Below are 18,517 nucleotides of genomic sequence, written 5' to 3' on the forward strand. Positions count from 1 at the left end.
TCCAAAAAGTTCTCGTCACATTACTCGCACTCTATCAGAAACAAGTACACACCTGCTGGAAGATAAACAAGACGGCGTTCTTTGCTTCCTTGCACATCTGAAACAGATTGGGTCTGCCTCCTTGAGGAGACATGCCCAGACACATTCCTCGTTTGAGTGGGTAACCTCGGTGGCAATTAATCACCTTTTTCCTGTGACAATAACACATTGTCTCGCTTGACATAGCATCAGCCAGGTGGTTGTGATATTCGGAACACACGTAGAATAAAGTTCTAGAATGTTCCGGGGCGGTAGTCAACAAAAGTGACTCTTGGTAGACGGGTTTTGACATACTCTCCAACCAATCGACGGTCGGTTGAAAAACCAACATGTTGTTCTATGTTACGGCCAATGACTTGCACCGTGTACATGATCAGCAATTAGGTATTAAGTATTCCAGCAGCAGAGTCTGTGTCGTCTCTCTTTTTGTCCCTCTTTTTGTCTTTCATTTGTTTTGCTCTCTCTTGTTTTGCTCTCTCTTGCTTGCTTACGGGCAGTTTTTTTTCTACATGCGCTCCGGTTTCGGAACTCTATGAAATGAGCCTAGATAAGATGTCTAAGGCTAAGCCGCCATTTTGTTTGGCTCATGTTGCTCTACTGTGTTTGCTTAGAGAGGTTGTTTAGATGTATATTTTTGTTTTAAGCCCAGACTCTGGGTATTGTTTAAAGGTCACTGGCTCTCGGTTATTACTTTTGCCTTGGCTGCACCGAAGCTTCCCTCAATTCTTTCTCTGCTCCGGTATTCTAACCAGCTGATGTAAAATAGACCCTTAGTTTCTTTGAACGGTGCCTGGTTGAAAAGTGTCCTTTCAATACCCTTTTTACGTTGTTATCCCCCTACCGCATCTGACACCCATTTAGGGTTGTAGCATTCTACATTTACATTTAGGGAATTGAGCGGACGCTTTTATCAAAAGCGACTTACAATAAGTACATTTGTCAGAAGACATTTCTCGCTGTCGGTACAGCAAGGATGTTCATAGAACCAAGTGCCAAGCACTAACGATCGCTAGGATAACCAATTCCCTGAAAACAACAAAGATAGCTATGATAAGATGCTACACAATGCTAAGTGCTATTCTAGATGATTTTAATGGGCCACGATGCACCTTGCCCACTTCACTATGAAGCAGGTCGCACGCCGGAGAGGCCGTGGAGTGTGGGGCAGCGTCGCATGGGAAAAAGCACGACGTGCGTCTGAAGATTCAATTTTCCTGCCTTGTTTTGTGTTTGCGGAACGCGCTGCGATGCATGGCAAGGTGCCAGTTCTGATGTCGTCACACTCGAAGCCTATCAAGCGTTAGTTGGAGTCGGCAAAGCATCCTAAAGCAGACAACAGAGTATTCTAATGATGACTACACACTGCCACACCAACGGATTCCTCACCAGAATGTCGGTTTGTGTGGAGCCGAGAACATTTTCAGCTGGATTTAGAACTATCGGTCTCTGGGAAGTTGGGTGTGATCAAAGTTATGAAAACCGGGTTGTTTTGACTTCCTGTCTTAAACGTTTTATAGTATATTAAAACATATGATTATTGATGTTCAGTAAAATAAATTAGAATATATTTATTTATTCATTATCATTGTTATTTTCAACACACTTTAGCCAATCACTCAAACATATTTTAGCCTACATCGTTCTGTGCCGAAAATAACGAACCAACAATTGCTTTTCTCATTTCTCAGACCAATGAGAATACGGTCACGAGCATTAAGACCAACCGTTGGACTGACCACAAGGTGTCAGCCCTAGATGGTTCCTCTAGGAATTGAGTCATACACAGCCACCATACATTCCTGCTCCTTATCACTCTCCATAGGATTCAAGCGTTGGAAGATTGTTCCTTTTAAATCATGGTTAACTGGTTACATCATGGTTACCTGGTTAGATCATGGTTAACTGATTACATTATGGTTAACAGGTTAGATCTTGGTAAGCTGGTTAAATCATGGGTAACTGGTTTAATCAAGGGGTTAACTGGTTGAATCATGTTTAACTGGTTAAATCGTTGTTAACTGGTTGAATCGTGGGTAGCTGGTTAAATCATGGTCAACTTGCAGAAGCTTTGTTGATTTGTATCAAGGGGGTTCATTTAACATTTCATTGGGTTAAAACGGGCAGCCTGAGTTCAATGTGTGACCTGTGATATAAATATGGTGGTGGGTGCTGGGAAAAGTCTGACCCAATCATTTGGAATCGTGTTTCAAAATAATGGTTTCTATTAATACATAACGCATGATGTATCATAAGACAAGATTTAAGGTTGGATTACCACACCGCCTCTCATATAAACCCCCATGTCTCCCGTATGAATTCCATCCATAGGTTTCACCACAGAATGTCATTACATTAATCGTTATTCCAGTCTGGTAAACGTGTCAAAGTGACGGCTGTTAAACAGACATCAGAATGCTACATTACGTGGACACGGGTCAATAGGTTATCCATGACTTTACTTAAAGCCCAACATCTGAACATTATGAGTCTAGACTGTGCATTTCCCCATGTCCTCAGCTCATTAACTACAGTATTAAGACACTAATCCTTGACCACAGTGGCTGTCAGTCAGCATTCAGTCCCACTGGCACGGTTAATAGGCCTACCTTGTAATTGCTGACGCAATGTTAAGCCGGGAGTGTAATGTGGAATACGAACACAATTTTGTGCAGTGAAGAGAGCGCGGTTCCGAAGGCGCCAGCCTGTGTTCGTAAGGAAAAAGCTGGCAGTGAAAGATGGATTGCCATGATCTCTGTCATCCTCACAGAACAAGGTAGCAACCCGGGTATGGGCAAAACAAGCCCTCTGCTGTTTCTTTTGATAAAATATGAATGGAATCGAAAAAGGGACAAAAAGGTTATTCTTTTGGTTAAAGGGTTTTGTTTTTCCAGACGCAACTTTTATGTCAAAGTAGAAAAAACATACAGCGGCCTCGCTTCTCAGTTCGTGTTTTAGGACGCAGCACAGGGGGGGGATAATACCCCACGTTTATCGCAGTGTATTATTCCCCCCCCCTGTGAGGAGGACACGTTTTAGGACCCGACACGTCCGTGCCCTAAAAGTTAGCCGTTGATTCGGACAACCCCAAGTCACCCAGGGGGGCGCTAGGTGATTCGGTGAAACCCAAAACCCTGACACAGTGTTGCTGTCGTCTTAGCAACGCACCACGATGCTGTTTGGGTCACGATTTATGGTGCGTTGTGGATATATTTTGGGATGTGCGGTAAATGCTTGTGTGCGAGTCGCAGTGACTCGTGACGGACACGAGGCCTGGAAAGACGTGACAAGAGGCTGGAGGTTCTCAGAGGCCTTTATTGCAGAGCTCAGCAGGGTCAGAGCTGGGGTGTCAACCATGGTAGACATTGCTCTTTAACCTGTACATGCGCGAAGAGGAAGACCCGTTTTCTATGGGTGGGGGGCAGAGAAACACTTTGGACAAACTCCGGGCAAACATGTCTCCCCGGAGGATTGGTTCCGTCTTTTAAAAGCAGCTGCGTGTGTCAGAAAGCGTGCGAGCGGTTTCACACGTGTTGCGTATCCGTGTCGCCTGTTAACTTATAAATAAATGCACGTTAAGATGGACCCGGCGACAAGCACCCTAGTCACACTAGCATGTGTTAGAGTCTTTACACGCTGAAGATGGCCGAATGCTGATGGCACATGTTCACATGTTTACAGTTCACTCAGCAATGCATTTCAGGTTTTCCTTTTTTCATCGTTTCGGACCTTTATTATTAACTCAAAAAGCAGAACACAATGGCACGCGTGCAGTAAAAGAGAAACTTGAAGCCGTGCAGCAGTAGGCAGTGACAAAGACAGTTTTTTACAGTACAGTAAGGAGAGAAGCATCTCGGTAGTAGTGAGGCATATCTATAGTGCGAAGACAATGCAATGCCCAAACATTATATTTAAAGAATATAATGTGGTATACACACAGATGCATAGATGAAGTAATAAATAACCATTGCATATTGAACCGAAGTGATACTAATGCGATTAAAACAATGGGTATGCATTCTGGGTTAGCATGCTGTACTTTATTAGACTATGATTGGCTTCAACAGTTGGACTGAACATATGTTTATAAGTCAACCAATCCAAAAATACTAATTAATCAAATAAAATATCCAATAAAACACGTTCATTTGTCAGGTGAAGTCATTTTTCATATTTTGTAACTTGTTCGATACAGTGGCATGTATTTGGCTAAAGGCGGCGCTGTTTGTCTGATTTGTTCAGCAAGGTTCTTTTTTTAAGTACATTTGCATTTACTAACCATCCAAAACACATAAAGCAGAAATCATGACAACATTTTATCAAATAGTAAACGAGCAGCAATTCCAAAATCAAACTATGTGCTTTTATTAAATCAGCAACATATTAGATCTGGTAAAACTCATGAATTAGGCCTGAAAGCAAAATAAAAAAGGCAAAAGGCATACTTTAATCCTCAGATTGCGCTCTTTTAGAATCATACTCAAAGTGTTCAAATAAGTGTACGCATATTTTCCACTAAATTGTGGAAAATTATGTATGTTTGGTTTTATCTTGGCTTCTGTCCGTTATGCTGGCCTTACGCAGAAACATTTCAGTATAAGTATACAGAAATATTGAATTTACCTACTTCCCCATCGATATTCACCTTCATCTTAAATTCTTGACTTCTGTTAATACATAAAAATTGCACCATTGTAAAACACATGAATCACCTCAGACAGAAATAATGTCATACTTCAGAAGAATGTGCATTATTGATGTCCTATGCATTTAAATCGAAGCATTTCCTGGGAGATCCTCCGGTTTTTTCCTTAATCTGAAAAATGGAGAGCAGAGAAAAATATATAAACATATACAAGTGAAATCCATCCATCCATTTCTCTCACTGCCTGCTTCTAATCTGGATTGTGAAGGCCTGAAGCCAATGTCGGAGGAGAGCGGAGTCGCCATGAATCAGACACGAGTCACGGGCTGTTTGTGGTGAAATGAACTTCACTTGGTCTCTACGAGTCTCCAGCAAACCTAACTAGTGTATGTGTGTTTGTAACTGGAAACCCAGGGAGACCAGGTTCTAGCTGCAGGGGTTCTCAAACTGTGGGACGTGAGCCATGGGGCTCACAAGGTACTGGCTTCGAGAATGTTTGAAGACTGAAAAAGGGAGTCCTGTATTTTACATTCATATTCATAGCATTGAGCAGACACTTTTATCCAAAGAGACTTGCATTAAGTACATTGGTCAGAAGAAGAGAAACAATAATATCTTGCGGTACAGTAAGGATGTTCATAGAACCAAGTGCCAAGCACTAACAATCGCTTGGTTAACCCATTCCCAGTATACAACAAAGATAGCATTGTGTAGTATCTTATCCTAGCTAAGTACTATTTTTAAGTGCAAGGACGTCAATTTTTAATTCAAGTTTAAATAGTTGAAGATGTCGCTTTTTGGAAGTGTGAATGAGCATGTGTTGCTACTTTAACGGAGGAAAACAATAACGGGCCAAAAGTACTCCCACATTGGGGTCATGGTACAAAACAACTCCAGGAAGCCCTGCTCAGTCCAGAGGCGTACCTTGCACGGTGAGTTTAGTGGAGCACTCCACTCTGCCCAGCGAGTTCTGCGCGGCGATGGTGTACTCCCCGTTGTCCTTGGAGCCCACCCGCAGGATGACCATGGAGCACACGCCGCAGGTGTTGGTGATGTGGTAGTTGGTGTTGGTGTTGAGGCTGATGTTGTTGCGGTACCAGGTGATGCTGGGCTTGGGGTTCCCCGTGACGGCGCAGGTCATGTAGCACTCGTACGTCTCGGGGCTGCTGTGCATCTTCAGCGGCACGGTGAAGGAGGGCGCGGCGTCGAAGCTGCAGCCCTTAGTCTCGGGCATTTCCAGCTTGAACTTCTCTGAAGGTGAGGGAGAGGGGAGTGGGAGGGAGTCATGTCAGGTCAACAACGCAACACACACACCGCTCGTTCGGGCCGATGTAACTATGCGTGTAATGTTGTTAAAGTTAAATGATGGAAGGCCAATTAAAAACGGGTCATCCCACCGGGGCAGCGGGTTCAGCAAGCTAAGCAAGATAATTAAAATTAGTGTTGGTATAAGCTAAATATATAAAAGTGTGAGATCTGGTCTCTCTTTTCACTTTGCTTTGCAGCAAAGTAAGCAGAATATGAAAAACATTTTTACCCCAAAAGTGTTACTCTCCACGGGTTTTGGGATGCATCGCAAAGCAATGTGTAATATGCGAGAGAGCAACTCCTGTATCCATTTACATTCAGGGCATTTAGTAGAGGCTTTTATCAACAGCAAGCAACTTACAATGAGTACATTTATCAAAAAAAAGAGAAACGACAATATATCGCTGTCGGTGCACTAAAAATGTTCATAGAACCAAGGACCAAGCACTAACAATGGTTAGGTTAACCCATTCCCAGTATTCAACAAAGAGAGCTAGGATAAGACACTACACTCTACTATTTTAACATTAAGTACATTAAGTCCCCATTGCAATCCTCGCCGTCTCGTTAGGAGCGTTGAAACCTACCTCTCCTCTTGCCCACCTCCCAGGTGCTCGACTCGGAGGGCTTTGACAGACCCATGTCGTTCTTGGCGTAGACGCGGAAGTGGTACTGCGTGCCGGCCATGATGTTGATGGCGGTGAACTTGTTGTTGAACAGGCACTCCGCCACCGTCTGCCAGGTGCGCTTGACGGAGTCCCGCTTGGTGACCACGTAGTGCAGCCGGTCGTCCCTCTTCTCGTCCGGGGAGGCGGTCCAGGACACGGTCACGGTGCCGGGGACGTTCTGGTCCAGCTCCACCGGGCCCGGGGGCTTGGGCTCGTCTGGGGAAGATAAGGGGGGCGGAGGATTTATTGCATTCTGGTGTCACAGTGGAGTTCAGCGGAGGAGGGGGGAGGACGGGGAATGGATGTAAACAGCGAAAAAATATGAATAAATGAAGTAAATCTATGTGAACGATATGGGAAGTAGCAGTGACAGACAGCTGAGGTAGACATTATAAACAGTATATGCAACATTATTGAAACTAATTACACAGATACATGGACATCATTTCACTTAATAATAGAAAACACCTGAAAATGTATTACGTCACTATATTATAAAGGCACAGTATAATTTGTGTCGCCACCAGCCAGGACATTTCTTTTTAAACGTGCAGAGGTAGTTTTCAGCTTATATCTCAATGTTCTGGTTCCTTTAACAACTCACATTGCTACACACTGTCAAGCAGTGTCTAAACACATTTTAACTTCTCTGTACGTCTCATGCAGCAAATAAAACCTTTCATTGCGTGTTTTTTTTCTAAGTTGCCCTGGATAAAACGTTTGATAAATCTGAATCCATTGCGTTAGCTCCTCAACTCTACCTGTGACTCTTATCTCAAAGCTGAAGGTCTCCTGGCCCACGATGTTCTTGACCAGGATGGTGTAGACGCCCGTGTCGGTGCGCTCTGCCGAAGGGAGGAGGAGCTGGGAGGAGGTGTCCGTGTTGCTCACTGTCACACCCTTAGTCAAGGGTCCCGCGTCCTTCAACCACAGGATTTTAGGCACCGGAGAGGCCTACAGGAGAGAGGAGAGCAGACGTATGTTGTACGTCCTGGCACTTAAAAACAGTACTTAGCATTGTGTAGCATTCCATAGCTATTTTTTGTTGTATACAGGGAATGGGTTAACCCAACAATTGTTCATACTTGGCACTTTGTTCTATGAACTACCTTACCGTACCGACAGCGATATTTTGTTGTTTTTCTGCTTCTGACAAATGTAGTTATTGTAAGTCGCTTTGGATGAAATGCTTCTACTAAAAGCCATGAATGTAAATGTAAATGGGGAGAGCAACAGTTTCATTACTTATTCCTGAAGACCAGGTTACAGGACAGGTAGGGAACATGTTTTTGTTTGGGTGTTTTGGTCAAACCTCAAAATTGACGTTGATTCTCGCTACGTTCCCGGTTCTTATAACGTTGAAGCTCTTCATCTTCTGGTCAGTGAATTTAGGTCTCACTGCAAACGGGGGAAATATGTCTTTAGATATCCTGTGTTACAATCAAGTGAATTCTGGAGGTTACAGAAAAAGTATTGGTGTATTGGAATTCGTTTATTTGGATGGAGCTAACCTGGAGGCGGCATGGCGATGATGTAGTTGTCCAGATCCTGCGCTTCCCCATCTCCCCCCTCGTTGGTGGCCAGCACTCTCACCCAGTACATGGCCATGGACTTCAGACCCATGATGCTGTAGGAGCCCATAATGATGGCGCTCGAGTTACAGCGACTCCATTCCGTGTTCTCCGCTGGCCTGAGCTCCACAAAGTACCCCTTGGCCTCGTCCTGAACCCCTTCCTCCTCCCTGGGCTTGGTCCAGGCCAGGGACAGGGTGGTGTAGGTGGAGTCTGTCACCTTCAGGTCGATGACGCGACCCGGTGGCTCTGGAGAGTGGAAGCTGTTTTAGTGAGGACTTAATGAATGATTGCTGTGGTTAAGTCAGCTTCAGGACGACCATGCTGTGGTAGTTTGGCTTGAAACGTACGCTTTGGATCTCTTGCGAAGACAAACTCGGACGGCGAGCTCGGCTCCCCGGCCCCAGAGATGTTGACAGCTGACACTCTGAACTCGTACTCGAACCCCTCCACAACGTCTTTCACTCCGTACTTTCTCTCTGTTTGAGGGAGAAGAGGAACCAGGTTATCAAGACCTGACAAACACGATCTATCAGGAATGAGGTAATCATGCCATATATTACCTCATTCCTGTACGTCCGGGCACTTAATGTACGCACTTATTGTATGTTGTACTTTCTTGCACTTAAAAAATAGTACTTTGAATTGTGTAGCAGCTTATCCTAGCTAGCTTGATTGCATACGGAGAATGGCTGTTACTAACAATTGTTAGTACTTGGCACTTGGTTCTATGACCATCCTTCTGTACCGACGGCGATATATTGTCGTTTCTCTTTCCTCTGACAAATGTACTCATTCTAATTCTTATTCTCAATGCCCTAAATGTAAATGTGCATACAGAGGTCTCCTAAAAAAGCAGAATTGATGGTTAAGGTTGAAACATGAATTTAATTTCCTACCCTTGATGGGCTCCTCCGGTGGGTTCACTTGACCCCACAGGTTGCTCCCGTTCTTGCGCTTCTCAATGTTGTATCCTAGGAGGTTGGTTCCTCCCGTGTTGGACGGTGAGCTCCAGGCCAGGTTGATGCAGTCCTTGAACGCGCTGACCACCTTCGGCGTAGAAGGTGCGCCAGGATAGGCTGTAGAAAAACAGAAGTCCTGATATTAAATATCTATTGACTTGTCATATCATCAATTTAATTACATTTATTTGTATAGCCCTTCATCAGAGGTACAGTCTCAAAGGGCTTACAGGTCAGGAAAAAGAAACAACAGTGACAGTTAGTGGGGGATCCCTCCGTCCAGGGAGGATCAGGAGTGCAATGGGTGCCATAATTGACATACATTCATATATACAGGTAAAACATTTTTAATCAGAGATGGGGTGGTGGCCATCACACGTCTCCATAATACCGTGCTGACACTCACCTTTGGTTCCAGCCTGGAGGTCATCTGTCTCGATCATCTCACTGGTGCCCTGCTCGGTTTCAGCCCTGATGTGGTAGCAGTACTTCCTTCCGTGGTCCACGTCTAAGTCTCTGTACTTGGCCTCCGGGCCGATCTTGCCTAATTTCTTCCAGCTGTTCCGTCCGATCTGCTGCCGCTCCAGGATGTAGTCTGTGATGGGAGAGCCACCGGCGTCCCTGGGAGGCCTCCATTTAAACTCAACGGCACTGGCTGAGCTTTCAATGACCTCCACAGGCCCTAGTGGTGGTGTTGGTTTATCTGTGAATAAAGAGAGGGCCACCGATTGTTACTGTAGTTTAAAGGTCTTTCCTTCTACCAGTTTGACTTTGAATCATTGGTTTTCATCGGCAAGCCATACCCAATACGTTAAGCTGGGTGATGGCCTCAAAGATTCCAAACTCGTTCCTTAGTTTGATCTTCACCTCCCCGGAGATCTTGCGCTGGCACTTGATGAGCACCAGGCGGGAGCTTGTGGCGGACTTCTCGATCTTCACTTGGCTGTCCTCCTGCACCTCCTCGTCCTCGATGAACCACTGGATCTTCATGGGCTCTCGGCCCTCGAAGGGGATCTCGAAGGCCACGTTCTGTCCCACCTTGATGACCGACGGCTTGGCGAACTCTTCCAGATCCTCGCTCTTGAACCTGGGCGGATCTTAGGATAAAATCGTCAGAATGATTCAAGGATATATTAGACTTCAGATAATTTAGGAGAAGCTTCATCACCAAGGACTTGAGGACAACTAGATGACTTATTCATTAATGTTATGTGATTAAAGCTAGGATGGGGACTAGGTTAATTCTAGACAACATACCCCTTAATGCTATCAAGAATGCTGCTGTCATATTTCCGTATAGTCATATGGCATTGTCACATCGGAACATGTAGTTACCTTCAACAGTTATTGTAGCCTCTGTTTTACGTCCATCGGCTTCAAATCTATACTTTCCAGTGTCTTCTTCCTTGCACTTTTTGATTGTGAGTTTGTGAAAGACCCCATCTTTGCTAATGCAGACATCTTCCGTGGAGGTTAACTGAAATCACACAGAAAAAGACAAATGCTTACATTTCCAAACTCTCCTACATCTTTTCTCAGACTTTTGATTTTCATTTTGAATGTTGCTTTAATAGTTACTTCACTGATACCATTGGGGTTATTTCCAGTTATTTAATTCACTATTACTATCAAGTATTTATCAGACGCTTTCTTAATTATTAATGTGTAGAAAATGGTATCGCGGGGTCAGGCATCTTGCTCTAGGACTCCTGCAGCCAGTCTGTGGATTTGGGGATCAAACCCACCACCCTAGGGCTTGGAGTAAAACTCCATATCCACCATACTATCCTACCTCTATCTCTTTACCAACAGCCATTCCTCACCTCTTCCATCTCTAAAGTGTCCACCGCTTCTTTGTACCAGACCCCATCGCAGTCCGCGCTCAGCTTGCAGACCAGTTCCGCCTCCATGCCGATCACAGGGCTCACATCGGAGAGACCTTTGGTGAAGTACACGCCTGGGTCTAAAGAGAATACACCATCGTTATCAGCTGGACTTCCCAATCCCTCGCATTCTCTCATTCCTCCATTGTTGCCCTGCATCATCGTTTTCAATCTTTCTACGAGGTATCTCACCGATGACGGCGTCAGGAACCACCACTTTCTTCACTCTCTTCTTCTTCTTCACAGGGGCCTCGACGCCTTCCTCTCCCTCCACCGTTTCCTTAGCAACTGTCCCTTCGGCACCCTCCTCTTCTCCCTCTTCCTCTTCCTCTTCTCCCTCCTCCAGCTCTTCTTCTTCCTCCTCTCCTTCCACCGTCTCCTCAGATCCATCCGCTGCTCCGTCCTTTTTCGCCGGTTTCTTCTTGGTCTCCCTCCCGGCCGCCTTCTCCTTCGCCTCCCATTCCTTCTTGGCGGCCAATGTCGCCGCCTTCTTGGCAGCGAGGGCCTCTGCCTGTTTGGCGGCCTTCTCCGCCGCCTCCGCCGCCCTCAGCGCTGCAGCCTCCGCCTCCACCTCGGCCGCGGCCTCGGCTGCAGCCGTCGCCCTGGCGATCATCTCCTCTCGCTCCTTCAGGACGAGGGCGTTCTGCTCCGCGGCGATCTTTTGCAGGTCGGCTCCCCCTCCGCCGGCCCGGGTGGTCCTGCGGGCCTTCTTCTTACCGGTCCCGTCGGTGTCCGCTGGGAATGTGATCAACATTTTCATTTAGGGCGTTTAGCAGACGCTTTGACCCAAAGCGACTTACAACAGTTCATAAGCACGTTTACACATCGGGCGGGAGAGTCAATCACGCAAGTTGACAGCCAGCTCTGTCGGGAGCATTTAGGGTTAGGTCACCTCCACACTCGGCTAGGAGGAGACAGGGATCGAACTAGAAACCTTCTGGTTACAAGTCCACCCGCTCTATCTACCCCGATGAACAGCATTCATTTACCTATTTGTCATTTATTTCGTCCCATTTAGGAGACCCCCTTTATCCAAAGCAAATCAAATACGTTCCATTAATGAGCACCAAGGCGTGAACCAATCATCTGGGTTCTAGAACGCCTACAGCTCCGGGCGGCTGTTAATATGTTGGGGTTTGAAACCCAGTGCCTCTCGGCTGGGAGTCGAACTCGGTGCTACGGATAGCGACGGTTACCTTCCACAATGAGCCAGGCGCAGCAGGAGTTCATGCCGGCCGCCGCAGCGTAGATGCCCTTGTCCAGCTGCTTGCAGTCCTTCACCACCAGCGTGTGGATCAGCATGTCCTCCGACACCTCGATGTCGTACTTCTCGCCGTGCTCCAGGGGGGCGTTCTTCATCGTCCATTTGAGGTTCGTCATGGGCTGTGAGACGACACACTCAAACACGGCGTCCTCTCTCTCCAGCGCCGTGACCTCCTGTATCTTCACCAGGAAGTCCACGTTGGGCACTGCCGGGGAGGGGAGGGAAGCAGTCCTGGTTGGTTGCATTTAGCATACGCTGCGATGTGAAGGTGGAAGCCAAAATGGAGCGTTCCAAAAGTGGGCCTTACTTTTGAGATCCGTTGAGAAGATCTTGACGCCGTTCACCTCGACTTGGTACATTCCAGCGTCTTCGGGATCGACACCATTTATGCTGAACACAAACTTCTTCCCTACTTGCTTCAACCCGTGTTTGACTTCTGTGTCATCAGCGTTAAAGGGGATCATGACTCCATCCTGAGAAAAACGTAGAGTTTAATAATCATTATTAAAGTTGTAAATAATGAGAACACAATCATCGTTCATAAACATGCATCATGATCATAATCAATCATGGGAAAATGATTGAGGGAGTGCAGTTGTATCGCACCATGCATAAAATATAATGGATTGATCCCAACCAGGAATAGTTCCTCACCTTGAACAGGAAGATCTTATGGGCTGGGTCCTTCAGGGACATTTCAAGTTCAAACTCTGCCCCTCCGTCGTCTCTCAACTCTATGGGTTTGAGGTTGCAGAGTCTTTCAACTACCTGACATGTAGAAATGAAAACCCAAATAAAATGCTTCGGCACACATGGCATGTTTGAACTCGCTTGATTTGTGTTTCTCATTCATCTCTGGTGTGTCTGCCTTAGGCCGGAGATGTTTAATGATGCGTAAATCCATAAAAAAATTTAAGAAAATAACATATCCTTTGGGTCCAAACATCCTGTAAATACATACTGACACACTCTCCAAACATCATGCACAAGAGATAAAACTGCTTAACTTGGATTAAATGTGCAAATTATTACATATTATCACGTTGATATTATCTCCCAGTCCCAGGCCAACAAAGCTTGAGAAGCACTTGTCAAAACGAATGTCACCAAACCCCCAAACCTTAGACTGCTCTTCCTCGCGCTCTATCTTCTTCTCGCTCAGTTTGGTCAGCATCCTACGGAAGTCGGTCACTCCGTACTGGAAGCAGATGCTCTCATAATCCTTCTTGTCCGCGCTCATCAGCAGCTCCCAGAACCTCTCATCTATCTCCTTCTTCTCCTCCTTTGGCTCTACTTCCACCCTATCAAACAAAACGCCTGATATGAATTGCATGAATGGCTTTAGCCATGTTACATTTACGTTAACATTCAGGGCATTTAGCAGACGCTTTTATCCAAAGCGACTTACAATAATTACATTTGTCAGAAGAACGGTTCCAAAGTTCCAACGTACTGTCCTCTCTGTAACTAACTAACTAAGTACATTTGTCAGAAGAAAGAGAAACAATATATCGCTGTCGGTACAGGAGGGGTGTTCATAGAACCAAGTGCCAAGCACTAACAATTGTTAGGGTGACCGCTTCCCTGTATGCAACAAAGACAGCTAGGATATGATGCTACACAATGCTAAGTACTATCTTTAAGTGTCAACTAGGTCGTTACTAACCTGGTTTTCAAATTCTTTTTGAAATCCTCTGGCATCTCCCGGACGGCTACAACAAGACAAAAAGTGTGGTTATGAAATCATACCCTTAGCTGTTTCTGATTACAAACTGAGCGTAGTTGAGGAATGTGTACCTGTTCTGGATTGTTGCAGGGCTTTGGTCTTCTTGTAGCCAACTAATAGGAGAATAAACAGAATAGACACCTGATTATACTAGAAGGAGGAGAGAAGGCTCTTCATACAGAAGACTACTGCCCGGCGTTGAATTCAAAGAGTTTCACCTTCAATCACGTTGAGGTTAGCAGTGACCACCGCTCTTCCATACTCGTTAGTGGCAAGGCATTTGTAGGTGTCTGAGTGATCCCCTGAAACGTCCGGTATCTACTTAAATGGACCGAAATGAGGATGATTATTATCCGTGAGGCAGAGATCAATTAAAGGCAGTATTTATTTTAAATGTACCATGCATCTCTTACTTTCAACATGGCACTGTCTATCAATTACCCATTGGTTGAAGTCTAGAGGGAATTTAAGCCCCAGCTCATTCAACCAGGACATTTGTTTTATCTTTCTCTCTCAATACATTGGTTTCAAATTGAAGCAAAATGCAGAAGTACAACATTTGTAGAAACCGCTATGACTGAGGATTAAAAGTTTTAGGAGCGCTGCTCTGTAAGGGCCAGAGCGCGGTCATTACTGGACAAACCTGCTCACCTGCAGCTGGTGTTCCCCTGAACTTGTATCAAAAGTGATTTTGTACATTTCTGGATCGTCTAGTTCGCCGTCGTTCCTGATCCATGTAACGGAAGGTGTCGGCTCTCCAATAATGATCGCTCTGAATATAGCCAATTTCCCTAAAACGACACAAAATCAACATCGTTATTCATCACCAGACCAGTTTTTCTCCTTAATTTGCTAATAATAACAACGTTAACAATATTTAACAAAATCTTTAAATGCACCTTTTAAATGGTACGTTACTAAATACTGCAGAAAGCACCACATAACGCACAGTAAAAACCATAAGATGGAAACGGATGTCCACTGATTTAGGGACCATGCAGATGGTCAGATGTTCGCCGACTAAAGGACCCTTCAGATGGTCAGATGTCTTACTATAGCACCATGCGGTAGGTCGGTACCGTACCTTCTTGGATGGTCAGGGCGATGGGTTTGCGGGTGAAGTCCGGGGTGGACATCCTCTCGGGAATCTCCTCAACATACTGGGTGATCATCACCCCGGGAACCTTGGATCTCTTTTTAATCCTCACTGTTGGAAATCAACCAGTTAGTAAGAGCAAGAACCAGTAAGAGTAAGAACCAGTAATGGACCTTAAACTACTACTACTACTTTTGGAAATGCTGAGCCTCTGCCTTTCTATATATATATATATATATATTATATGTGTATACATATATAGTATATGTGTACTATTATTATTTGTCTACTATTTACTATTTTGACTACTATTTATTGATTGTATAGTGTTTTTTATTGTGTGTGTGTGTGATTGTGTGTGACTTGGATTTGTATACTATCTACTTCACAACAAATTGCCCCATTGGGGGACAATAGTATTTTGAACTCGATGACTTCTTCATATGTGGTTATATATTCATGAACAGATGTAGTATTAGTTGAACTCACCCTGCCCCGGGCCGGTGGGCTCCTCCTCCTTCGTTTTGCGTATCTTAAACATGTTGGCGTTTCAGATTCTGATGAATACAGAAATTCATGATCTTAATGTATTTTAGGATCACTCGATCTGATATCAGATTATCATCAGCTCTCAAAATGCGCTTTCCGCTCATTAACTTACACCAGACTGACACTGAACGTGTAATAGTGATGAAGGAATGAGGATTGATGCTGTGACTCTCTGGACTGGGGACAGTATTTTAAAAAGCTCAGGAAGACAATACTTTGATTTCAGTTTCCATCACCAGATTGTCCGTCTGGACCCTGTAGCCTCCCTGGATGGGTTTGGGGAGACTCATGCTTCCTACTTTGTTATCATTATGATTAACAGTGGAACAATAAGCAAATATCTAATATACATAAACACACAATATGATGTAAATACAATGTAATATCAATGTAAAAAAACAATCAACATTTTATGTTCATATTTATCCCAAAGGAATAATCACATCGACATATTCTTTAAACATCATTAAATTACATTACCACATTATTAAAAAAGTTACAATTAAAGCTTTAAAGCTGCATTGAACATACATTTTATATATATATATATGCATATAAATACGCTTTGTTAAATGTAATACTTCAGATTAAATGTATTGGTCAAAACGGGGTGTAAGAAGGGTTTCGCTCCATCAGAAGAACATGTTTACGAGCTGGGATTGTGAGCATCCGTGATCCCCCACAGAATACCTAGCATAGCACCCAGCCCGGACCCAGCAGGTGACCTATGGGCCAGGGGGTGGCATGCCTCGTGAAGCTGTCACTCAGCAACCAGGAAGTGACGCAAGTGGCCGAGGTTAAATGGAGCCGGGCACATGAGCTCCCATGACTCGGTAATCTGACTCTGATTGGCTCTCAGCACCTGGTTATCTCTCAACAATGTCTGCAAAGCCGTGCTGTTGCCACCTGGGATTTATCTGAGCTGTACCCCCGGTCTCACGGGAACCACGACAACGTTATCATAACTAAACCCGACAATATCGTCTGCCAGGATCAGGTTCTGAAAACACCAAATGTGTGAAATAGTGCCTTGTTGAGACATGCATTGGTAAAGATAAGTGTTGCTCTTAATGCAAACACTTTTTCAATTCGGGAAAGCCCCGCAATAATTAAAAGTAGTTCCACTTGGTTTTAAGTGGTATGCATGAAAAAGAGATCATGGATATAAACTGTGATTAATAAGCTCCTCAGTTCATGTTCCAGGTCTGTGGGCTCCGTCTAGTGGCTCTGCCTGTACAATCCTCTCTGTTCATGTTCTCTTCACACATTTGAGATAATTCACTCAATGACCCAGCTAGGCCTTATTTACTGAGTGTCCCCAACATGAGAGATGGTGACATAGGATTCCATGCATTAACTTGCGGTGCGACTCCTTACTGTTATGGTGTGTTAACATGTGACCTTCAACCTTTAATCTCTAATATTCACGGTTAGCTTCACCATGAGCTGAACTTCATGACATTCTTGATATATTTTTAGCACATTTTACATTCTTGCTCTTTTCCTCTAATCTATTCATAGTGTGTGTGACCTCACCACTCTTTCCCCACAACGTTTTTACTTTTTCTCTTCACTGTCCACAAAACCCTTTTTTTTAATTGAAAAACATTTCAAAACACAGATGACTGATGACCATCTCATCGCAGAACCCAAAGACCCACACAGGGAATTCAACTTGCAAGCCATCAATCTCTGCAACCACGTTGCAGATGTGGCGGGTGTTAAAATAAACAGATAAACACTGATAAATATGCCATCTGCCGGTTCTTTTATGAGAGATTGCACTTACTTGATACAGACAAAAGCGCTCCCCTGCCTGCCAAGTTCCCGCTGATACTGAGGAGTGTAGAGTGTCCGCCTTGTGAAAGGTAATAAAGAGCCTCTTTAGATGCTCAATGCAGGCTTGCAGGGCGGCACCGGGCCCGCTCCATTTAGGTTTGCTGACACGCGGGTGGGGGGGGGCCGTATGGTGCTATAGGGGCCTTCAAAAGGCAGCTCTGGAGGGTGTTTGGGGTGTGAAACGCTAAACCCCGCCCTCGCAAACATGCATTTCCAAGTCCCCTAGGGATTTTTTGAACTGCATTTCTGGGGGCCACACATTTCGAATGCTCCTAGGTGCGAAGCGGTCGTAACATCCGCAAACTTTTGAACACGCGTTATTCCACTGCCTTCGTCACCTTTGCCGACTGAATACTACCTGCAGTCAAGTGTGGTCAAGAGGTGAGGTTACAACATTCGTTTGCTTGTTTTTAACACCATAAACTAGTGTGGCATTCTAAAGGAAATAGTTTGGCCATGATTCAAAGAAATGTTCACAAAAGTGCTTCAATGTATTTGAAAGAAAAACTTGAGTGGTTGTGTTGATGCTCGGTTGAGGAGTTGATAATTAAGTGGGCGACAGGGAAGGAATATTTCAGCCTTAAGGTTGAGCGTTGACATTAAACCCTCCTGGTTGAAACTGAGACAGGTCAGCGTGCACTTTGAGCCCTGCTCTGCTTCTTGCTCATGTCTAGCAGTTGTCCACTGCTAGTTTCTTCAGTGGGGCTAAACTTGGACTACAATTTGACCTCGGTACATGCACATGGCCTAGAGACTGTAATACAAGGAGACCGGACATAAATTACTGACAGAAAGGTTTTAAGTGGCCATAATTCAAACACGTTGACTATGCAAGGGTTCCTCCTGGAACTCTCTTCGCTCTCAAAAGTCGTTGTGGATATTTTTGAAATGTTTATTTACACCAAGCTCCATACAGTTTAAAATGGCATGTTTCAAAATACGTTGCATTGTATGTATAGTAATAACTGTT

General features: G+C 44.7%; 1 protein-coding gene across 1 annotated transcript; it reads right to left on the minus strand.

Annotated features, from left to right (window-relative positions):
* Positions 1–3,342: 3,342 nt before the first annotated feature.
* Positions 3,343–18,321, minus strand: igfn1.3 (immunoglobulin like and fibronectin type III domain containing 1, tandem duplicate 3). The gene is made up of 24 exons (XM_056605522.1): positions 17,498–18,321; positions 15,649–15,716; positions 15,148–15,270; positions 14,715–14,854; positions 14,282–14,381; positions 14,135–14,176; positions 14,004–14,049; positions 13,458–13,638; positions 12,992–13,105; positions 12,645–12,810; positions 12,270–12,542; positions 11,332–11,808; positions 11,014–11,153; positions 10,526–10,667; positions 9,994–10,287; positions 9,597–9,893; positions 9,128–9,307; positions 8,579–8,707; positions 8,169–8,477; positions 7,970–8,055; positions 7,419–7,611; positions 6,577–6,873; positions 5,606–5,932; positions 3,343–4,852 (listed from the first exon to the last, which is right to left on the minus strand). Exons 2-24 carry the CDS (start codon positions 15,698–15,700, stop codon positions 4,848–4,850), a joined length of 4,113 nt encoding a protein of 1,370 aa, XP_056461497.1. The 5' UTR covers positions 15,701–15,716; positions 17,498–18,321; the 3' UTR covers positions 3,343–4,847.
* Between the last annotated feature and the right edge of the window lie 196 nt (positions 18,322–18,517).

The sequence above is a fragment of the Gadus chalcogrammus genome, chromosome 13 (genome assembly GCF_026213295.1).
Source record: "Gadus chalcogrammus isolate NIFS_2021 chromosome 13, NIFS_Gcha_1.0, whole genome shotgun sequence".
Classification (NCBI taxonomy): domain Eukaryota; kingdom Metazoa; phylum Chordata; class Actinopteri; order Gadiformes; family Gadidae; genus Gadus; species Gadus chalcogrammus.